The sequence below is a fragment of the Ornithodoros turicata genome, unplaced genomic scaffold, assembly GCF_037126465.1.
Source record: "Ornithodoros turicata isolate Travis unplaced genomic scaffold, ASM3712646v1 Chromosome42, whole genome shotgun sequence".
NCBI lineage: Eukaryota > Metazoa > Arthropoda > Arachnida > Ixodida > Argasidae > Ornithodoros > Ornithodoros turicata.
Window position 1 is genome coordinate 1110458 of NW_026999372.1, and position 18243 is coordinate 1128700.

The 18243-nt window shown below is 45.3% G+C and overlaps 1 protein-coding gene across 1 annotated transcript in view; it reads left to right on the top strand.

The window, feature by feature from the left end:
- LOC135374089 (uncharacterized) overlaps nucleotides 1-17961 on the top strand; it is a 28723-nt gene extending 10762 nt beyond the window's left edge. Inside the window, exons 6-10 of the mRNA XM_064607086.1 lie at nucleotides 5967-6096; nucleotides 7524-7653; nucleotides 10893-11026; nucleotides 13589-13745; nucleotides 17675-17961. Of these exons, the coding sequence (XP_064463156.1) occupies nucleotides 5967-6096; nucleotides 7524-7653; nucleotides 10893-10936 (304 nt within the window). The 3' untranslated portion in view covers nucleotides 10937-11026; nucleotides 13589-13745; nucleotides 17675-17961. The remainder of the gene's footprint in view (nucleotides 1-5966; nucleotides 6097-7523; nucleotides 7654-10892; nucleotides 11027-13588; nucleotides 13746-17674) is intronic.
- Nucleotides 17962-18243: the final 282 nt, after the last annotated feature.

An 18243-nucleotide genomic window follows, 5' to 3' on the forward strand; every position in this document is an offset into this window, starting at 1 on the left:
CTCTTCACAATGAGGATCGAGGTCCTATTGTCTCCAGAGAAGTCTATATATCTTTATAGTTATACATCTATATATCTTATAAAATATCTTTGAGAGCAGATGGTCCGTAGGCTGGATTTCCACATTAGTCGTAAGCGGTTGCGGTGGAGTACTTTGCCACTTGACGTTTCTTGGAGGGAGCAATCGCTCCTCTTGTGATTTAATATGGGTTTGATGGTGACTTGATGTGAATTCTTCTCGTGACTTGTAACTCCCGCCAGAATAGTCAAGAACGCCAACGTTGAAGGGGACCTGACTTCACCAGCGAGTCAAGACAGCAAGAGTGTATCGCGACCGCTAGATTTCCGTGCCCTACGCGCTTTGTCCTAAAATGTTTTCTGAATTGAGGACAGTTCATTCTTCAGCCTGGAGGTCGTGCGCACTACTGTTTTGCACCTACGTTAGTGTAAGACGGGTGTATTTTACAAAATACACCCAGATCACACTCATATTACGTCCCTTCGAGGCTGATCCTCGCATAGATGTGTGTGAAGTGCGTGGACAACTATATTGACGTGTTAAGCGTGTACTAAGGGTGTAATAAGGGTGCAGTGGTTTAAGGCTGCGTTGCCCTATTGTAAAATGCTTAATATTATCATGCAATATGAATGACGTGTATACTGAGTCTTAATTTTCCCTCATGCCAAAACAAGTAAGGAACACAAACGTTATCCTGATGGTGAGTTGATACACCATACAATTCCACAGTTCAGTGTTTTTTTATGTGCGTAATCAAATTAAACTTGACATCTCACCCTTCGTTTTGACTGCAATGCGAGCAGGGCAATCGAATTCGCAGACGCTTACAAGACAGGGAATGAATATATAATCTGTTTTGCTTTTAGAAAGGAAATGCCTTTCTAAGTTGGCCATCCCATGTATGTGATGCTTCAAATTGATTTCTAAATTTAAGCGCGTATATCCTTATCCGTATATCAGTGTTTTAAACGCATTGTAGTTTTAGCTTTATGTCCTTTTATTCTCTAACTGTACAGTTTTATCTTAGCTGAATCACTATACTTTTAACTAGTACTTTCCCTATCATTGTCTTGGCGCATTATGGCCTTCGTTGCTTATGCGCCAAGAAAACCTGAATCATCATCATCATCATCACCGTATATCAGACCGTATACTGGTCTTTGACACCAGTTCGTAATTGCTATATTGGGAGGAGACAATGCATTACATGTTCATGTTATCCATTTACTTTGGTTGATGTGCATGATACACTTACCATAGAACCAAAGCTGCACACGTTACGCCACACCAAAAACTGAATCAGTTTGTTATAGGGTATCGTTCAATTACCAGTGTAGATCAACAAGCCGAACATCCGCTAAGTAGATGTTGCACCCTTTCAGAGCTGTGTGTGTATGTGTGTGTGTGTTGTTAAATACACCTTGAGAGGTAAGAGTATTTCATTTCACCTGTGAACTTCTACATTCGAAGAGGTGTGAATTATGGAACACCCACCTTACACTCAACAGGGTGTAAAAGTTTTGTGTGTGACAGCAGCGGCGGCATCACTGCCACCTACCAATCGTTCTCTCTTTATTTATTTATTTGGTAGACGATTTGGTAGAATACATAATTAGATAAGGAAATGTTAAGGCGGAACATGTTTTACAGTCCTGAGAGGACAAATGTATTCGATACCACAGACTGCATAAATAGGCACTTTTGGACACTGAAAAATAGTTACATCACGCACATTAATTACATACATTGATTACAACAATACATTAATTGCACAATAAACATGGGCTAATTTACGGATATAACTAGTGACAGAGGAAGTATTTTCGAGCCTTATTTATAAATAGATGGATAGAAGTGGCACTCTGATGTTCGCTGGTAAATTATTACAGACCTTGCAGCTGTAGGATCTGAAAGAGAGAAAAAAAAAAACAAAACAAATTAGTTCTCGGTGCAGAGACCTCAAGAATCGCGTGTTATTTCTCAAAGCGTAATTCGTGTCATGACGACTGGCTAAAAAACTGGGAATGTTTACAGAGCTGTAGAGTATTTTGTGCATTAATATTGTGAGGAGAACGACGTGGCAGACTAAACGCGCGTGCCAATAAATCATTCTTTTGGCCTGCTATATCTGTACGGCGCCATCCAGCCAGATGAATATCACGAACTCGCAGAAAGTTCAATGCAGATGTTATTGAATCCCTGGGGCTTATTGCTAGCATGATACGAATTCCACTTTTCTGTAGCACAAGAAGCGGGTGAAGATTATGCCGATAGGTGATACCATATAGTTCAAGGGCATGGGAGATATGTGAGTAGATTATGCCGTACCACACAGTAAGAAACTCGTTAATGGAAGCCAGGTTGCCAAGTCGGGCTAAAGCGTATAAGCCAGGCGATATTTTTCCACGAACATACAGGATGTGTTCGTGTCAGTGACGATTTTCACGGAAAACAACTCCGAGAAATTTGATGCTTTGAACCCTTGACAGGAGACGATTATTTATTTTTATAATTCCCTGCAAACATGTTCAGCCAGCAGTGTAGCTTCTCCAGGACGAGATGAGCCTTAGTGTATAACGTGGTTAGAGTGTTCGCGTTAAAGAAGATCGTAGTATCATCGGCATAGAGATAGCGCTGCTTTGGGAGGCAGTCTGGTAAGTAGCTTACGTAAATCAGAAATAAAAGTGGTCCTAAGAGCGAGCCCTGAGGCCATCCTGTGTCAGTAGGACGGATGTTTGAGTTATGTTTGTTTGCTACTGCGTACTGACTACGATCATTTAAATAACTGCGGGGTAGGTTAGGTCTTATTCGAGACATTTGAAACTTTTGTAATACGTAGGATACCACGATTGATTAGATCGAATGCTTTCGACAGGTCGACGAAAACACTCATGGAGATTAATTTCTCCCCAATGTCACTTTTAATAGATTCCGCTGCAAATTGAGAATTTATCATCGTGGCAACGTCTGTCCACAACAGCGATAGGCGCGAGAGAAGCTGCGGGAGTCCTCCGGCCAGCAACGACGCATCAACATTTATAAACTCTTTAATTAGGCCCGCAATCAAGCTAAACCCTTAACAAACGTCTCCCTTGCCTTTGGTAACACACCTGCTGTCCCGTACCTTTATTCGTTAACGTCTATCCTGACCAAATCCGGACGCCATCTGGACCGCCACTTTGTTATCTCCGGCCGTCAACGACCAGCGGGGCTCGCCGTCTTCGCACTTGTGCCTGGCATGTGTCATCATACTCAGGGGCGGATCTAGGATTTTACCAAAGAGGGGGGGGGGGGGCGCTATGGACAAGTGCCATGTGCATGGTGGGATTGGTCCATTGAACCCTAGGGGGTACGGACCCCTGGACTTCCCTACATCCGCGCCTGATCACACTGCACTAAATTCCTCCTTAAGGAAGATATATACCCTATAGAGTGCCATACTGACACGATCAGGACGAGATTTGAGGATCAGATTTGACCTTCCTGGGTATATCACTCCTGTGAACGCGTTATGGCCTTGGTATGTCGCCGGGATGACTGTGTTCTTTGAGATACGACCAAGATGAATGGGCCGTTTTGTTATAGTGTGGAGGGGAACACGTCTATTATTATATCCAAATGTTTCGACCATTATGATTCCTGCAGTAACTTTCAGTAAACAATCCCATGCGCTGGTTTGATACATTAGAAACAACGTAGTGGACACGTATTGTGGCATTATTGGATCATATCTGTAAGGCAAGGCAGCTTGCGGGGACTGCTCAAGTAAACTGTTCAGGTAACCACACGTGACAATTGCGTAAGTAATCCCTCTTTTATTCGCCTTCCCCCACTTCCCCCAGTATGCTTCTCAACATGTATGGATTCCTCGTCTATTAAACTTTGCTGTATTTAAGAGAACTTTTCTGTGTGTCTATGTGCTCATTCCCTGTCTCGGGTACTGACCTCTCCCTGCCAAGCCTCAACTGGCTATCTATTTTCCGCTTCAACTCCTTTCAGGCACGATATTCTTTTTTTTTTAAAGCCACTCCAATGAGGTACAACAACAAATTTCCGAGATTATGAATGGGGAGTTTCATCACCAAGAGCGATACTGTATCATATTGTTGGTGCTGATGCGGAGTATGAAATAATGAGCTCCTTCACAATAAAGATCGAAGTCCCATGGTATCCAGAACGTTGAGGGCAGAGCGTTGGTGGGTTGGATCTGGCCAGGGACCAAACAATTTTGAGAGGTGGACGAGGGTTTGAGAGAGCTGCGTCAGTGGCGCTATCGGCCTGTTCATTCCCTTCGCCACCGCAATGGGCTGGAACCCACTGGAGAACCGGCCCGCGCCTTGCTTCGCAGACAAGGCTGTAAGCCCCCAACACACTCATCAGCAACGGCGATAATGGCCTACGAGATGCCATAATGTCCAATTGCTTGCAGCGCAAATGTGGAGTCAGTGAACACGACCCATTGTGCTGCAGAAATAGAAGTACGGCATAGAGTTCCGCAGCTGTAGATGTGGTTTGATGTGAAAGGCCAAGTCTTTCTACTACGCCTTCGGACGGGATGACGAATGCCGAAGAGGACCTCCCATTTCGAGATGCGCCAACGGTGTATGCTGCAGCAGGGGTATAGAAAACGCAGCATAAAAATGTGCTCGGATGTACTTCAGGAGGAACCTGATCTCTCCGTTCCAGGAGGTACGGAAGAGTTTCGAAGGTGGGTGGCACAGACAGAAACCAGGGGCGTCCGGTGGTGTGGCGTCCTTAGCTATGAAGCCATTGACAGCCTGGCATGTCCTCTGCATGTCGCCGCTGCACTTTAGTTTCAAGGTGCTTGATGTGGCGAGCCCACCACAGGTCCGAGTCCATGACCACACCAAAGAAGCGACGGGGACGTACAGGCTCGAGCTTTTATTCACCAACCGAACGAGGGAAATTTGCGGATGAAAGGGAGCCTGACGCACTTTTCCGGCGAAAAGTCCATCCCAAGTAGCGCGGGGTACAAATGTACATTTAAGGCTAGCTGCAAACTGCGCTGAATGGCTGGTTGTGATTTAATACTCTCAGAAGAACAACGTCATCGGCATACACAGAAAAGGTTACTTTGCGAGGAATTAATAGGACTGTGATTACCACGTTAAAGAGTGTAAGGCTCAGAATGCTTCCTTGGGGTACTTCTTGATGAACAGATGTTCGGGGCGTTGGCTGAGGGATGTGCGGACAGCGAAAGCTCTGTTCGTAAAGAAATCGTGGAGCCAGTTGAAGAGTCGACCAGATACTCAGAAAAGAAAAAAAAGCCGAAGGCATGCAGCCACAAACGTGCGAGACGGTATCATAGGCGTGCTTGATGTCGAGGAAAACTGATAGAACGAGCCTCCGATGTGCACTACCATGTTGGACTGTTGAGAGGACGTCGAGCACTGCATCCGTGACGGTGGCGACGAAAGCCTGCCATTTCGAGAGGGAATTCACCTTGCTTTTCGAGACACCAGTCGAGACGACGCAAAACAATTCTCTCCGTAATTTTAACCACACAGCTTGCAAGCTGTGGGCTCACTGGGCGAAAAGAGGACAGGGCATTTGGGGCTTTGCCTGATTTCAGGAACAACAAACAACGCCTCCTTCCAGGTAGTTGGTAGGGCTCCCTGTTACAAAGATGTGTTGTAAACATGAAGAGCGCTCGGCGTGACCAGACGTCAAGGTTACCCTGTGCGTCGTAAGTGATGTTGTCTGGTCCCGCTGAAGTATAACGATTTACGTTTGATGTAGCCAGCGGCTTCAATGCAAAAAAAAAAAAAGAAAGAGAAAAGAGAACGAGAGAGAAGGAGTGAGAGAAACTGTTTTTCTCTCCTGCGAAGCGCGCACATTGCTGTCTACTCTATGGATGCAATCAACTGCGACGTGACAATTTATTAGCCCTCAGTATGTTAATAATAATCTCTCTCTACCTTTTCCAGTGTAATGGAATACAGCAGGGATTGCGTTCTGGGATATCTAAAAGAACACGGATGCAGTGATCCAGATTTTCTTGAGAGTTTTCTCGAGAATATACGGACCGAATGTGAGCATCCAAGTGGAACTGTACAGGTAAGCGATATTATGGAAAGCGACGTACTGTAACAACCAGACAGGACCTAGCGAAGAGACCACAGTAATTTTTTTTCTCTGCGCGACGTAAACAGTTTTAGATGGGGCACAACGAGAGCACACGCGACTCAAACCAGCCTAAGTTTCATTTTCACGAAGCAACTCACACGATATAAACGTGACTGGTAAGCAAAAGAGTAGGAAAAGGGACGAAATGTGCCAACCAACGTGAGACAGAACGGAATCATGTCAAGCCAAAGTACAGAAGGTGGCTTAGTCGAGTGTGCTCACACGTGTGAGCCACGTTGTTGCCCCATTGCGACCAGTGATTTCCGTCGTGACGGCATCCGCCAATCAAGAAAAGGAAATATTACATCATGAGGTGTCCATCATGAGGACCAACCAGTTCATAGATTCTGAGTCACACGCGACTGTGTTGGGTTCCGATATACACTATAACCTTACCAACGGTCTGCTAAAATTGCCTATTAGCTTCAAAATTCTTTTCGTTTTACGAATTTGCCAACCATCAAAAACAATATAGTAACTTAAGTAACTTAAGTAAGATTTTATTGGCAACATTTTTTAACCCAATCTTGACAGCATGAGGTATGACACTTAATGATAACACTGGAAAAAATGTGGTCTCGTTCCCGATCGCGATTACAGCTACCCTTGGGGTCATGAGGAAATCTTAATTGAACAAAATTATTCGTTAGTTTAACGCAAGGATTTTGATCACTCAACATTCGCCCAGTGTCCCAAGGGTGACTGTTATCGCGCTGGGAACTGGGACCGAATTTTCTCCTGTGTTACTATTAAATTTGACTGGAGCTTTACATGAGTCGCGCCAGACGCAACTACAGAAGGCTGTCATGCGCCTCGTTGAGAAACACAGGTGTCGCTCGCCATTTTGGTCACTTCCTGTTAAGGTCACTTAGAGCCAAAGTGTCTGCATGCCGGCACTACGTATGCTAGTATTCGCACGATTCCTGGCTTTTTATACGTCATACTTGGATCACAAAATTCGGCATGGAACCACGAACACGCAACGCGAAAAGCGTAATGAAGATGTTTAAGGTATATAGGTAGGCATATTGCTTCCACCACGAATATGATTTGCAGCTAATCAACTTACCGCTCATCCCGTGACTCCAAATGCTGTCGGGTTTAGAAAACGAATACGAAACATCCTGTTTGTTTGAAATGTAGTAGAGGGCGATGCAGTGAACTTGCTTCTTTTGCGAACTATAAAGGGGAAAACGAACCTTACTCAATCAAAAGCATTTCGTTCCCAGCGCTGTATCGGGTGTGCGCAATGACTCAATGGGCAAAAATACTATTTTTTACGCAAATGCAAAGCACTGCCTTTGATTTCGAGCGTATACGAATGCATCTCGATATAATATTTCGCTCTATTGCACCAGAGTGCAAAAGAGAAGATATGGTTGAGAGATTTTCTGAGGCCGACGCTGACTGCGATGCGAGGTACAGACAAGAACATGGTCTCACTGCCGGAAAACCCACAGATTTGGTTCCCGATACGACCAGATGCTGGTAAGTGTTACCTCCCAGTGAAATAAGGGCTCCGAAGCACCACTATCATACCGAGGCGCTTTCGAAGGCAAGCTGTTATGTGCAGAGCTCTATTGCTAATCGCTTGATTCGCGTAGCAGCGCACAAAGCGACTGTGAAATGGCACAGGGCAAAACTGCATGGGAACGGTGGGAGAGCGAGAGAGGGTTGCAATAACAGGATGCGGGTTGCGCACGGTTTCCTTTGCATTTTAGCCCCACAACCCAAGCAGCACAACATTGGAGAGCCAAATATTGGACCAATATTGGCAATGTCGGCTCAACGTTGAACCAAGGGTGAATCAATGTTGGTCCAATATTTGGGCTAAGATGTTGTGCTGCTTGGAAAGAGGGCAGCTCGCGTGGCCGTGTGGTTAACGTGCTGTCTAGGTCACGCCGAGACAGGTTTGAATACCGGTGCTGGTGGTGCTGCCTGAGGCCTTATTGTCGACAAAGTAATCTGCCTCGATTACTGTGTGTCTCGTCTGCCATTGGTCGTCACCCCTTGACGGTCGCGCCTTCTTCACGTAACAACAAATGACAGGCAAAGACAAAGTAATCGAGGTCGCACACTTTGACGAGAATAAGGTTCCCTCAGATAAGGTTCCCTCCCTTCCCTCAGAAGTCTGCCCAGGACGCAAATTCCCCGGTACGGCTGTCAGCACGTGTCCGTTCCTGTTTGCTACTATATACGGTGTTGCTCGAATGAACGAACGCGACACCGCTGTGTTCCCACAATTCTTTCCCAAGCTGTACCCGCTGAAGGGTGAACACCATCCGTCTTGGTACTGATAAACAGTGTTGTACGTAGCGCCGCTACTAGTAGCGGCGGTACCGTATCTGTTACTTTTTTCGGTAGCGGAGTAGAGATCGCGCTACTTTTTTAAACTGGTAACTAAAGAAAAACTTGCCTTACAAATTTGCGGTGGCGCGATCTTTGAGCGCTGCCGCTACTTTCCGAGGTGGGGTTCGCGACAACTCGAGTTCGACCTATCGATGAAAGATGAAAGTCGCTGAGAAGGTTAGTCTGCTGTAGGACTCGAACCCACATCTTCTGAATTACCGGTCCAGGGCTCTACCAATTGAGCGAAGCTAACACGCCTCCCCACCGACTTTCGGGGAGCGTCATCTGCAGGGACAAACCAGCCACACTCTCTCACTCATCCTCCTTTCACTCTTACATTTGGGCACACATTCATACGACGGGATCAACGCAAGCGGCAATCATCAAGCGATCATTTCTCTCATGTTCGACCTATCATTAAGCCTCCACTGTGCCTGCCTTCGAACAAGCTGCCCGATATCACAACTCATTCTGCGAAGACCGGGCAAATAGCCAAAAGGAGGGCACAGAGGCCGTTATCTTGCAAAGAGACTGTCATCCACGTGTTCCCTATTTGGGATTAACCTTCTTGAACATTTGGTGTATTGTGGGAGTTTTCTTCAAACTGACGTCACTCCTACTGCATTCTGGAACCGTCCTCGCTGACATTCACATGACAGTCAGACAGTCATGACATTCCACATGACATTGCACCACGTACGCTTAGGTGCTTGACCGTTGCCATTTCTTGTACGCTGCAATGGAGGGACCATGGCCTGCTACCAACCAACCAACCAAAACAGTAGACGTGATGTTTGGATGTCTACTATGCGCCTTGGTGGGAAAGCTTTATCTGTGCGTCAAGGAAGTCAACGTCCAATTTGAAAATGCACAATATGATATGTTTACTAGCTTCTCGTTCCGGGCAATCTGAGTTCTTTTTGTGACAAAGCTGTTGAACCTTTTATCGGTAGACTTGCTTCGTGCTTTATTTGCTTTAGAGGAAGAGGAAAATATATGCAGGATATCGAGTAGGCTTTAGTAAATCTATAAAAAACGGTTTTCCAAATTTTAGCCCTCAGGCGACCTACGTGTAACACCCATTGGACGTCGATTTATTATTTTGGGATATTATTTTTTATTATTTATTATTTTAAGACGTGTGAAGTACGCCATCAACGATACTGTTTGTTTCTTTCCTCAAAAGTACACATGAAGTATCGCGTTACTTTTTACAGGTAACGGTAGCGGTATTCCGCAACTTTTAGGTGCGTGTAACGATATCGGGATTTCATTTTTCGAGTAACCGGCACAACACTGCCGATAAATGAAGAGGCGAAGTAAAGTGGCCGCAGTGGAAGAGGTTTCTTTTTCTTTCGTTTTGTCCCGGTCATATTTCTGAGAATATAACGAGATATTACGAGATTTCTGGGATATAACGAGAATTTAAACACCCTCGTTATCCAGGCACGTCTGGCGTATGTGTTAGTGTGTGTGCTTCGAGCCACTTTAAAGCCGAACCAATTTCGCAAAGTGGACAGTATAGGGACTGTACGATTGAAACAACAAATATACTGAAGTAACTAGAATATTAACGGGATAAAGACGAAAACATATTAATCGACGACAACGGTGCAACGAAGCAAGTTCCTGGATAAGCTGGTGCTCTGGCAGGTGACGATATCGGATTATTGAAAGAATGCACTATATTCATGCATTTTCATACAAACTATGCCGTAGCGTTCCAAACATGCGCTTTTATGCAGCATAGTACCCTTCTAATCAGTTCTGAACCTGGTCAAAAAATGTCCCATCGCCTATTTTCATCCCCCAAATGCGAAACGAAGACATGCATGTGCATGCAAGTCCACGTATTGCTATCCCAACGAAGGCTTCTGAGGGGTGTGGCATGATGTTTTGCATGAGGGGTGTTTTGCGTGGGTAGTTCTGCCGGACTACCTGGATCTTAGAACAATACCTGCGTTGCGCCTGTACTTCGTCTTTAGGAAGAGGCATAATTATTTTTGTAACGTGATGCAACATAGATGAGATAGGTGAATTTGAATTGAATTTAACGGACCAAGGGCAGCTCTCGCGCGACACACATCAAGGCTCTAAAACAGCGCTCATCGCGAGGTCCCTTGCCAGGCGGCTTGTCATTCTTCCAACAGCGATAAATGTTGGTATATTTTGTATACTTTTGACCGTACAGATGTGCAGTGCGTGACTTATGCACTGGGGATTTACGTATCTTTGCATTTACGTTCATTGGTGAAACACGTTGCAGTTGCGTTGTGTGCGTATCGTGTATATATTGCCCCCCCCCCCCCCGTCTATGACTTCATGGTGCTACAACCACAAGGAAATAATTGAATTCGTGTTTCAACCATCTCTTCCAGTATGTTGCTTTACGGCAAGGACTGCGTTCCCCTTCGACTCGTAGAGAAAGGATGCGATGCTTGGATTCTCGCAAGTTCCGAAGAAATGTGGAGCAAGCGAATATTGGCTGCATGTGACCCATCGACCTCGAAGTGTGAGTACCGCAGTAGCAAGACTGCTGGATGCGTAATTTGTCCTCCGTAGCGTCTTCGTGACATCCGTGATGAAGACGTCCACATTTTTGGGTTCGCTGTAATACAGGACTGGTGTCAGTTCACATTAACACATTATTTCGCGAATAAAAAAAATCGAGTACTTCAACCGACTTTCGAACAAGGAAGGTGTCTTATACAGTCGACCCCCGTTTATCCGGACTTCATTTATCCGGATCCCGCAGTATCCGGACAAAAGGCACGGGAACGGATTTTCCTCCATGTATTTTGTTCTCGTTTATCCGGACTTCCGCTTCCGGACTCGGACAAGAGTTCCAGGGAACGAAAGTCGAAAATTCTTGTAATCCAGCTTCAGATATCCGGACTACCGTGAGTAAGAGGAGACGCTGACCCCGCTTCGTCACCCTTTTCGCTGCGTTGGGGTTATTCCCGTCACACGTCAGGGACCTACATTCCTCCGTAGGGTAGACAACCGTGCACGATGACGCCCTTTTCTATTTGTGTGCGTTGGGTCACGTTGACCAGTCGAGCCATTTGGAAATATCTCGAGCAACTGTCCGGTTCTAGAGGGGAAAACTCCAACCTGGGGGCCTGCTGCTTACGGCCCGTTGGCCGACGAGACATTCCCCTAGCTGAGCTGCGATCCCTGATGCAGAGGCTCACTGCGACTGCCGTAGATGATGCTGCGGTTTCTGACTACGTTGACGTTGATAAGGTTGATGACGCGTGTGCAGCTATGACTGATGACGGTGTGATTGCTGCTGTTGCATCCGATGATGTGCAGCAAGACGGTGCCGATGACGCCGGTGAGAAACAAGGCTCCGACATTGACACTTTGCTTCCGCACTGACATTCTTTGAGCAGCGCAAGAGCGTGGCTCAACTCTATGCAATTAGCAAAAGTTTGCAGGATTCGAGTGCCTACACTACTATGTAACAGCTGTCATTGACGAGATTTCTGTGTTTTAATTAAACCTTGCTCTGTAGGACGTTTCTATTCGGTCGTTTCATTTATCCGGATGCCCCGGTATCCGGATGATTTCGCCGGGAACGGCACAGTCCGGATAAACGGGGGTCGACTGTATATGCCGAAGGAAAGGGGTACGAGCGACGGCGGAGTTAAAAAGGTACCAACTACATTAGAGTTCAGAAATGCTGAACGTAGCCATACCAGCACTGCACAGCTGTTTCGGGCTTATCGGGTGATCGTCAGCCGTGCGCAGGCATGCGACGTTTGAGCGAGTGGCGCCGAAAGATCAAGTGACACGCGATGTCCTCCCGCCGTGTCAGCGACTCACCACTCACTCACCCAGCGACTCACCCAGTGCGAAGCCAGTACTTTACTGCGGTACTTTACCAGCACCTTACTGGCCTTGGGCTTCCCTTAACTCTTGGAAGCCCTATGAGGTCACTTAATACGACCAGCTGTCATTTTCCACTTGTACAGTAGATGGTGGAGCTTCCGCCGTAACGTAGACATAATATAAATTTTCTATAGCGCTTGTATACAGGGTGTTTGCTCTAACGTGTCCAGAAATTATATTTGGAGCGAGCAATAAAAGAAAAGCAAGTGGTGCCTTTCTGCTATGTGAGTAAGAAACAGGTAATGCTTCTCTAGTAGTTTCTTAGTCAAGTAGCCGATAAGTAGCACTCGTTTCTTGAATAGAATTCCTGGACACGTCAGAGAAGACACAATGTGTAGAAATATATACAGTGTGGTCCACCAAGCATAACAGAAATTAACAGTAAAAACGTCGGCCCTGGAGGGACATGCGGTCAAGGGATTTTTTTCTGTCAATGACTTTTGCCATAAATTGGTAACATTTTTACTTCATTTCAACTCACTGAAACTTAATTTCTTGAATTGATCTCCGAAATTTGCCGAGGCAACCTAATGTTTTATTTGCGTAAATTGGTTCCCCGTGGTCACGTTTACTCAGTATAGCAGTTAATACCACTCGTACTGCTACGGCAATTAACGAAATAAATTCGCCGAAAATCCGTGGAAATGAGTCCTAGGCTCCGCCAAGCTCCACAAAGCTAACGAGAAAGGAGGCTACATTGACACGCCACAGGAAGGGGAGCTGTCGGGTGACCACACTTTTGATAAGGTAGCTCATATTCCTGCACTCACCGCGAGTGTTTGTTCCGTGGGTAAGGCTTGTAACCCTTTCCCCCCTCAGGCGTGTCACCCGCGGAGCCAAGGGCTTACTTCCACGTCTCGGTGAATTAATTTCGGGAGTTACAATTGCATTACGATTGGGATTATGCGCTACACTGAAAAAGTGACAATGGAGAACCCATTTCCGCAACAACAAAAAAAAAAAAAAAAACGAAAACGTTTGATTGTTTTGGGAAATTTCGGAGTTCCATTCAAGAAATCAACTTTCCGTCAATTCAAATGAAATAAAAATTTTACCAATATGTGTCCCGCATACAATCCCTTGACCGCATGTCTCTCCGGGGCCCATGTTTTTCTACTATGAATTTCTATCATGGTTGGTGGACCACCCTGCACATATCTATCTTTTCTTTTTTTTTTAGGCGACGTTGCTCCGAAGTGCAGCGAAGAAACGGTGACTGACGCCGACACTGAGTGCGGCAAAAAATACAGACTGGAACGTGGACTTACTACTAGAAAACCTGACGGAAAGCCAGACGATGCAGATATGAGCCCCGAGATGCACAAACAACAGTGCTGGTAAGTGATTTTTGACATGTGGCAACGGGGGTTCCGCTGTTGTGATAGAGAAGTGGACCAATACTCCCAAACAGCACACCAATATTGGACAAAGGTTTCTCTAATATTGGAAACCAATATTGCGTAGAGTGGTCCTATATGGTAACTGTGGCCCCATATTGGACCATTATTGGGAACAGATACCGGCCAGCCAGTTTTGGCAATGCTCTGTCACTGTGTCTGGTATTTGTCCTGTATCTTGTAAGATGGTCCTATAGCGGCAGCCAAATTTTCCCAGCCTATTGTGTTTTAAGCTTTAGGAGCAATTCTGACCAGGATTCATACATACCATGTTACAATGGCGTCCTGACGATGTCCTGCGCATTAACGCGCTTCAATTGAATGTCCCGAATTCAATGTCCTGTTTTGCCACTTCTTAAATTGGTTCTACAGTATAACTGAGTTTAACAGTAGACATTTTCTTCATGTACACGGCACAGGGATGGGATCCCGCGTGTTCCTTAGTTATACAAGCCTCTTCACGTGGTAATTAAAAAAAATACCCTTGAATCCTTCCCCTTCAAGCAGCTCATTTTCCTGAGATACATCGACCACATTTTTGTTGTTTGGTCAGGTGACAATTCTTGGTTGAAGTCCTCTTTAATTCTCTGGAAAGCACTACCCAATTCTCCTGCAACATTTTTTTATTACTATTCCATTTTTGGTCTTACAGAAATGTGGACCAGCCGTTGTTTTAGAAGGTGGTTAAACTTATTCTGAAAGAGTGGTATCAGATATGGCATGCTCTGTTTACCGTAGTTAGTCCTTAGGATTAGATTCATGAACTTTCTTGCCGTTCGAATGGGATATGGGGTCCTCTTATGTGTGATGTATATACGTCTTTCCCGTACTTCCTTAAAAATGTCTATTCCCAGCTTTAGTATGTACATATGTCTGAAATCGCAGGGACGTGAGCATGCCGAAAAAGTTCGGTAGAGGAAGTAAAGCAGTCAGCATTCATCATAAAGCGGATAGCCCTTCTTTGGAGAACATGTAGTTCGTTCAAATTAGTTATAGTCGTATTACCCCATATTAGCAGACAATAATATAACATTTGTTTCATATAATATTTCAATAAAGCCAGTCACTGGCATTTACAAGAAGCCAACTGGCAGACGTCAGCATCTTCATTTCAATATTTATCACACGAATGAAAGAGAGAAGAAATATTTCTTTTCACGATTGAAGCGCATATGTTCCAATAGCGACGATTTCCACAGATGCGCTGATGAAATACCCGCTGATTTCAGGAAGCGTAATTATTCGAGCGACCTCATTGGAACTGCCTTCGCGAAATAATGCTTTTGCACAGAGACACACGCTTCTTTCCAATAAACCTAACGAGGGACGCAAAAACATGACTACACCTACACCACACACCTACAGCAAAGCGCACAGTAATACAAAAACTGTTCTGCAGCATGAGACAACTGATGTTCTGAGGCTGGAACAACATACAAGGGTCATTGTTCTTCAGCTTCTTCGTAACATACTACGCAGCGAGAAAAAAAATGAAAGAACTATTTCCTTCTCCTCCCTCCCCCCATTGTTACACACCGCAAGTCACGAAATATCCCCCAGGTGGTTTATGAAAAGAACGACTTGGAGAACAACTGGGTAATCACCCACTTGAAACCAAAATCACCCACTTTGCATAGCCATTTGCGAGTGGTTCCACTTCTGTAGCCCACTTATTGTCAGCCATACACGCGTACTTAAGAGCATAGTACCTTTGTTTCCGGTTTTTAAGTTCGCTGCTGGTTTTGCGGCAATGTAAAGCAGCATTGAATCACAAAGCCAGGAATAGATAACAGACACTTCATCTTAAGCTTTCACGGATAATATAAAGATGCAGTTAGCGGCACTACTGCGATCCTCCACCCTTAAAAATGAACTTCACCACATAGCACGCTCCTAGCTAACCATTCTCGCCCCTGATTTGTTGAAAACGGGAGGAGGAGCCTATTTTGTGTCCATTATGCACGGCGCAGAATAGGCTCCGCCTCCCGTTTTCAACAAATCAGGGACGAGAACGTTGTCATTCGGGATGATAGTTGTCTAGAAGCGTGCTATGTGGTGAAGTTCATTTTTAAGAGTGTGTATTCCAAATTTTACAGCAAAGTGGGTAACAGGCAAGCAGAACACTGTCATCTACACTCTTAGAAATGAACTTCACCACATACCACGCTCCTAGCCAACCATAATCTCGAATGATATCGTTATCTTCCCTCATTTGCTGAAAACGGCAGGCGTACGCCGTTTTTGTGACACTTAGGATGTTCATAATTGTCACAAAAAAGGTGTACGCCTCCAGTTCACAACAAATCAGGGCAAATAACGATATCATTCGAGATGACGGTTGGCTAGGAGCGTGCTATGCGGCGAAGTTCATTTCTAAGAGTGTACACCTGATTTAAGCGGCAGTAGTTGACACAAAATCGTTTTCCACTATCGTCAGAGCAAGGCCATACTGAACGGCGTGTCGGTACTCTTTGTACAGCGGTTCCGCACATACAGTACCGTACACTCTTCAAAATGAACTTCACCGCAGAGCACGCTCCTAGCCAACCGTTATCCCGAATGATATCGTTACCTGCCCTGATCGGTTGAAAACGGGAGGCGTACGCCATTTTTGTGACAATTATGAACAGCATACGTATCACAAAAAAGGCGTACGCCTCCCTCTTTCGACAAATGAGGGCAGATAGCGATATCATTGGAAATGATGATTGGCTGGGAGTGTGCTATACGGTGAAGTTCATTTCTAAGAGTGTATACCGTAACCGGGTACATAGGACCTATTCGGGCGAATTTCGCATTCAACTTTTTAAACTGTATTTTCACACTGGCCGGTAACAGCTAAAAGCGAGTCTCTTTCGGAATGGGCTGTCGGGACCACCAGAGCTAAACTTCAGGAGGGGGCAACTGCCCTCGCTGCACCCAGCAACCGACGGCCCTGGACATAAATTAGTCACGTTAAGAGCTCCTGCCAGTGATGTGCACGCATACGGACTATCGATAGAGATATTGATTTCAGCATGTGCTCGGGGTTTTCGCGTGATTCTCGTTATAACAACAACCTTCTACTCAGTTTCAAGCCCGAATGAAATGGCCTTCGCAGATCTACAAGATGCATGTTAGTTACCACAACAAATGTACAGCAGCATCACCTTCCAGTTATTTGTTATCGGATTGAGTTGGTCTATAAAATGTAATACTGGGTTCACGAAAAAACAGGGATTCAGTCGGATTGCCTTCTTCCTGCTGTCGCTAGCCATGTTTCCAGCTCCTACTTTCACCAAAGTCGTCCATTTCTGATTTCCAAGTGGTTACAGCTAGCGTTCCTCTTGCCAAGGCGCACTTCCCGTGATAACTGACTAACTTTCAAAGTGGTCCTACTTCAATGCATGAAGACTCCAAGTGGTTCCAGTTTAACCCACAGCGGTTCTGTCTAAACCCACTTGGATGTCGAAGAGCACACAAAATGGTTTTAATTCAAACCACTTCGCCTTCAGAGCACTTTGCTGACCAAGTAGTTCCAGTATACCCCACTTGAGACTCGATTTTCTTTTTGCACCTGGGCCAAAACACCCTTACTACGTTTTGTATGAGCATAGTACAGGACCCGGTTCAGGCCCTTGCGATGAGCGATTTACACGTCCAGGTCGCTCCTAGCTGTAGGATGTCGAAAGGCGCGTTTTCATGCCAGTGCTCGCGGTGACCTGCGGCAAATTTCGAAGAGGCAGAAAAAGTGAAAATGCATTACGGAGATTATCTATGCGACTCTGTGCGTCTATCTTTATCTCTGTGCTTCTTGCCCTCTGCAACCAGGCTATGTCAGAGTTTAATTGATTAGCGTTTTGTATGCATTTGAATGTCATCTTTTCCAGTTCCATGGAATACAGTACGCAGTGCGTTCCCGAAGTGCTCAAACGGAAAGGATGCAGTGATGAGATTGCCGCGTCTTTCATTGCACAGAGGAAGAAGCTAATGGTGGTAATGTGTGGAACGTCGATGGGGCACTGCGATTTCTACAAGAGCAAGAGCACTGGCCATATAATACATCCCATATGGACTTTGGCAACATCGATCTTTGTGATGTCGGTGGTAACAAGCGGCTCTTACAAAAGCATCTGCTAGATTAACTTCCCATTAAAATAATGATTATTGTCAGTCACATTTTCTTTATAATTTCAATTGTTGAGCACTCTTGATCACAATACAGATGGTATTGTCGCACTTAACATCAGTGCTCAAAGATTGGGAATACGTTTTTGATGGGATTCTGCAACAGCATTTTCCCTGTTACTCATGGGGTATTTCGGTACTTGCTCGGTATTCGGTTTTCGGTATTTGCATGGGGTATTTGCTCCCGCTAAGAGCTCGCAAGCTTTTATGCACAGCGGTGAACATTGTAGAAAACATGCGTCGGTGGAGAGGAGAAAATATGGAAGCTTCT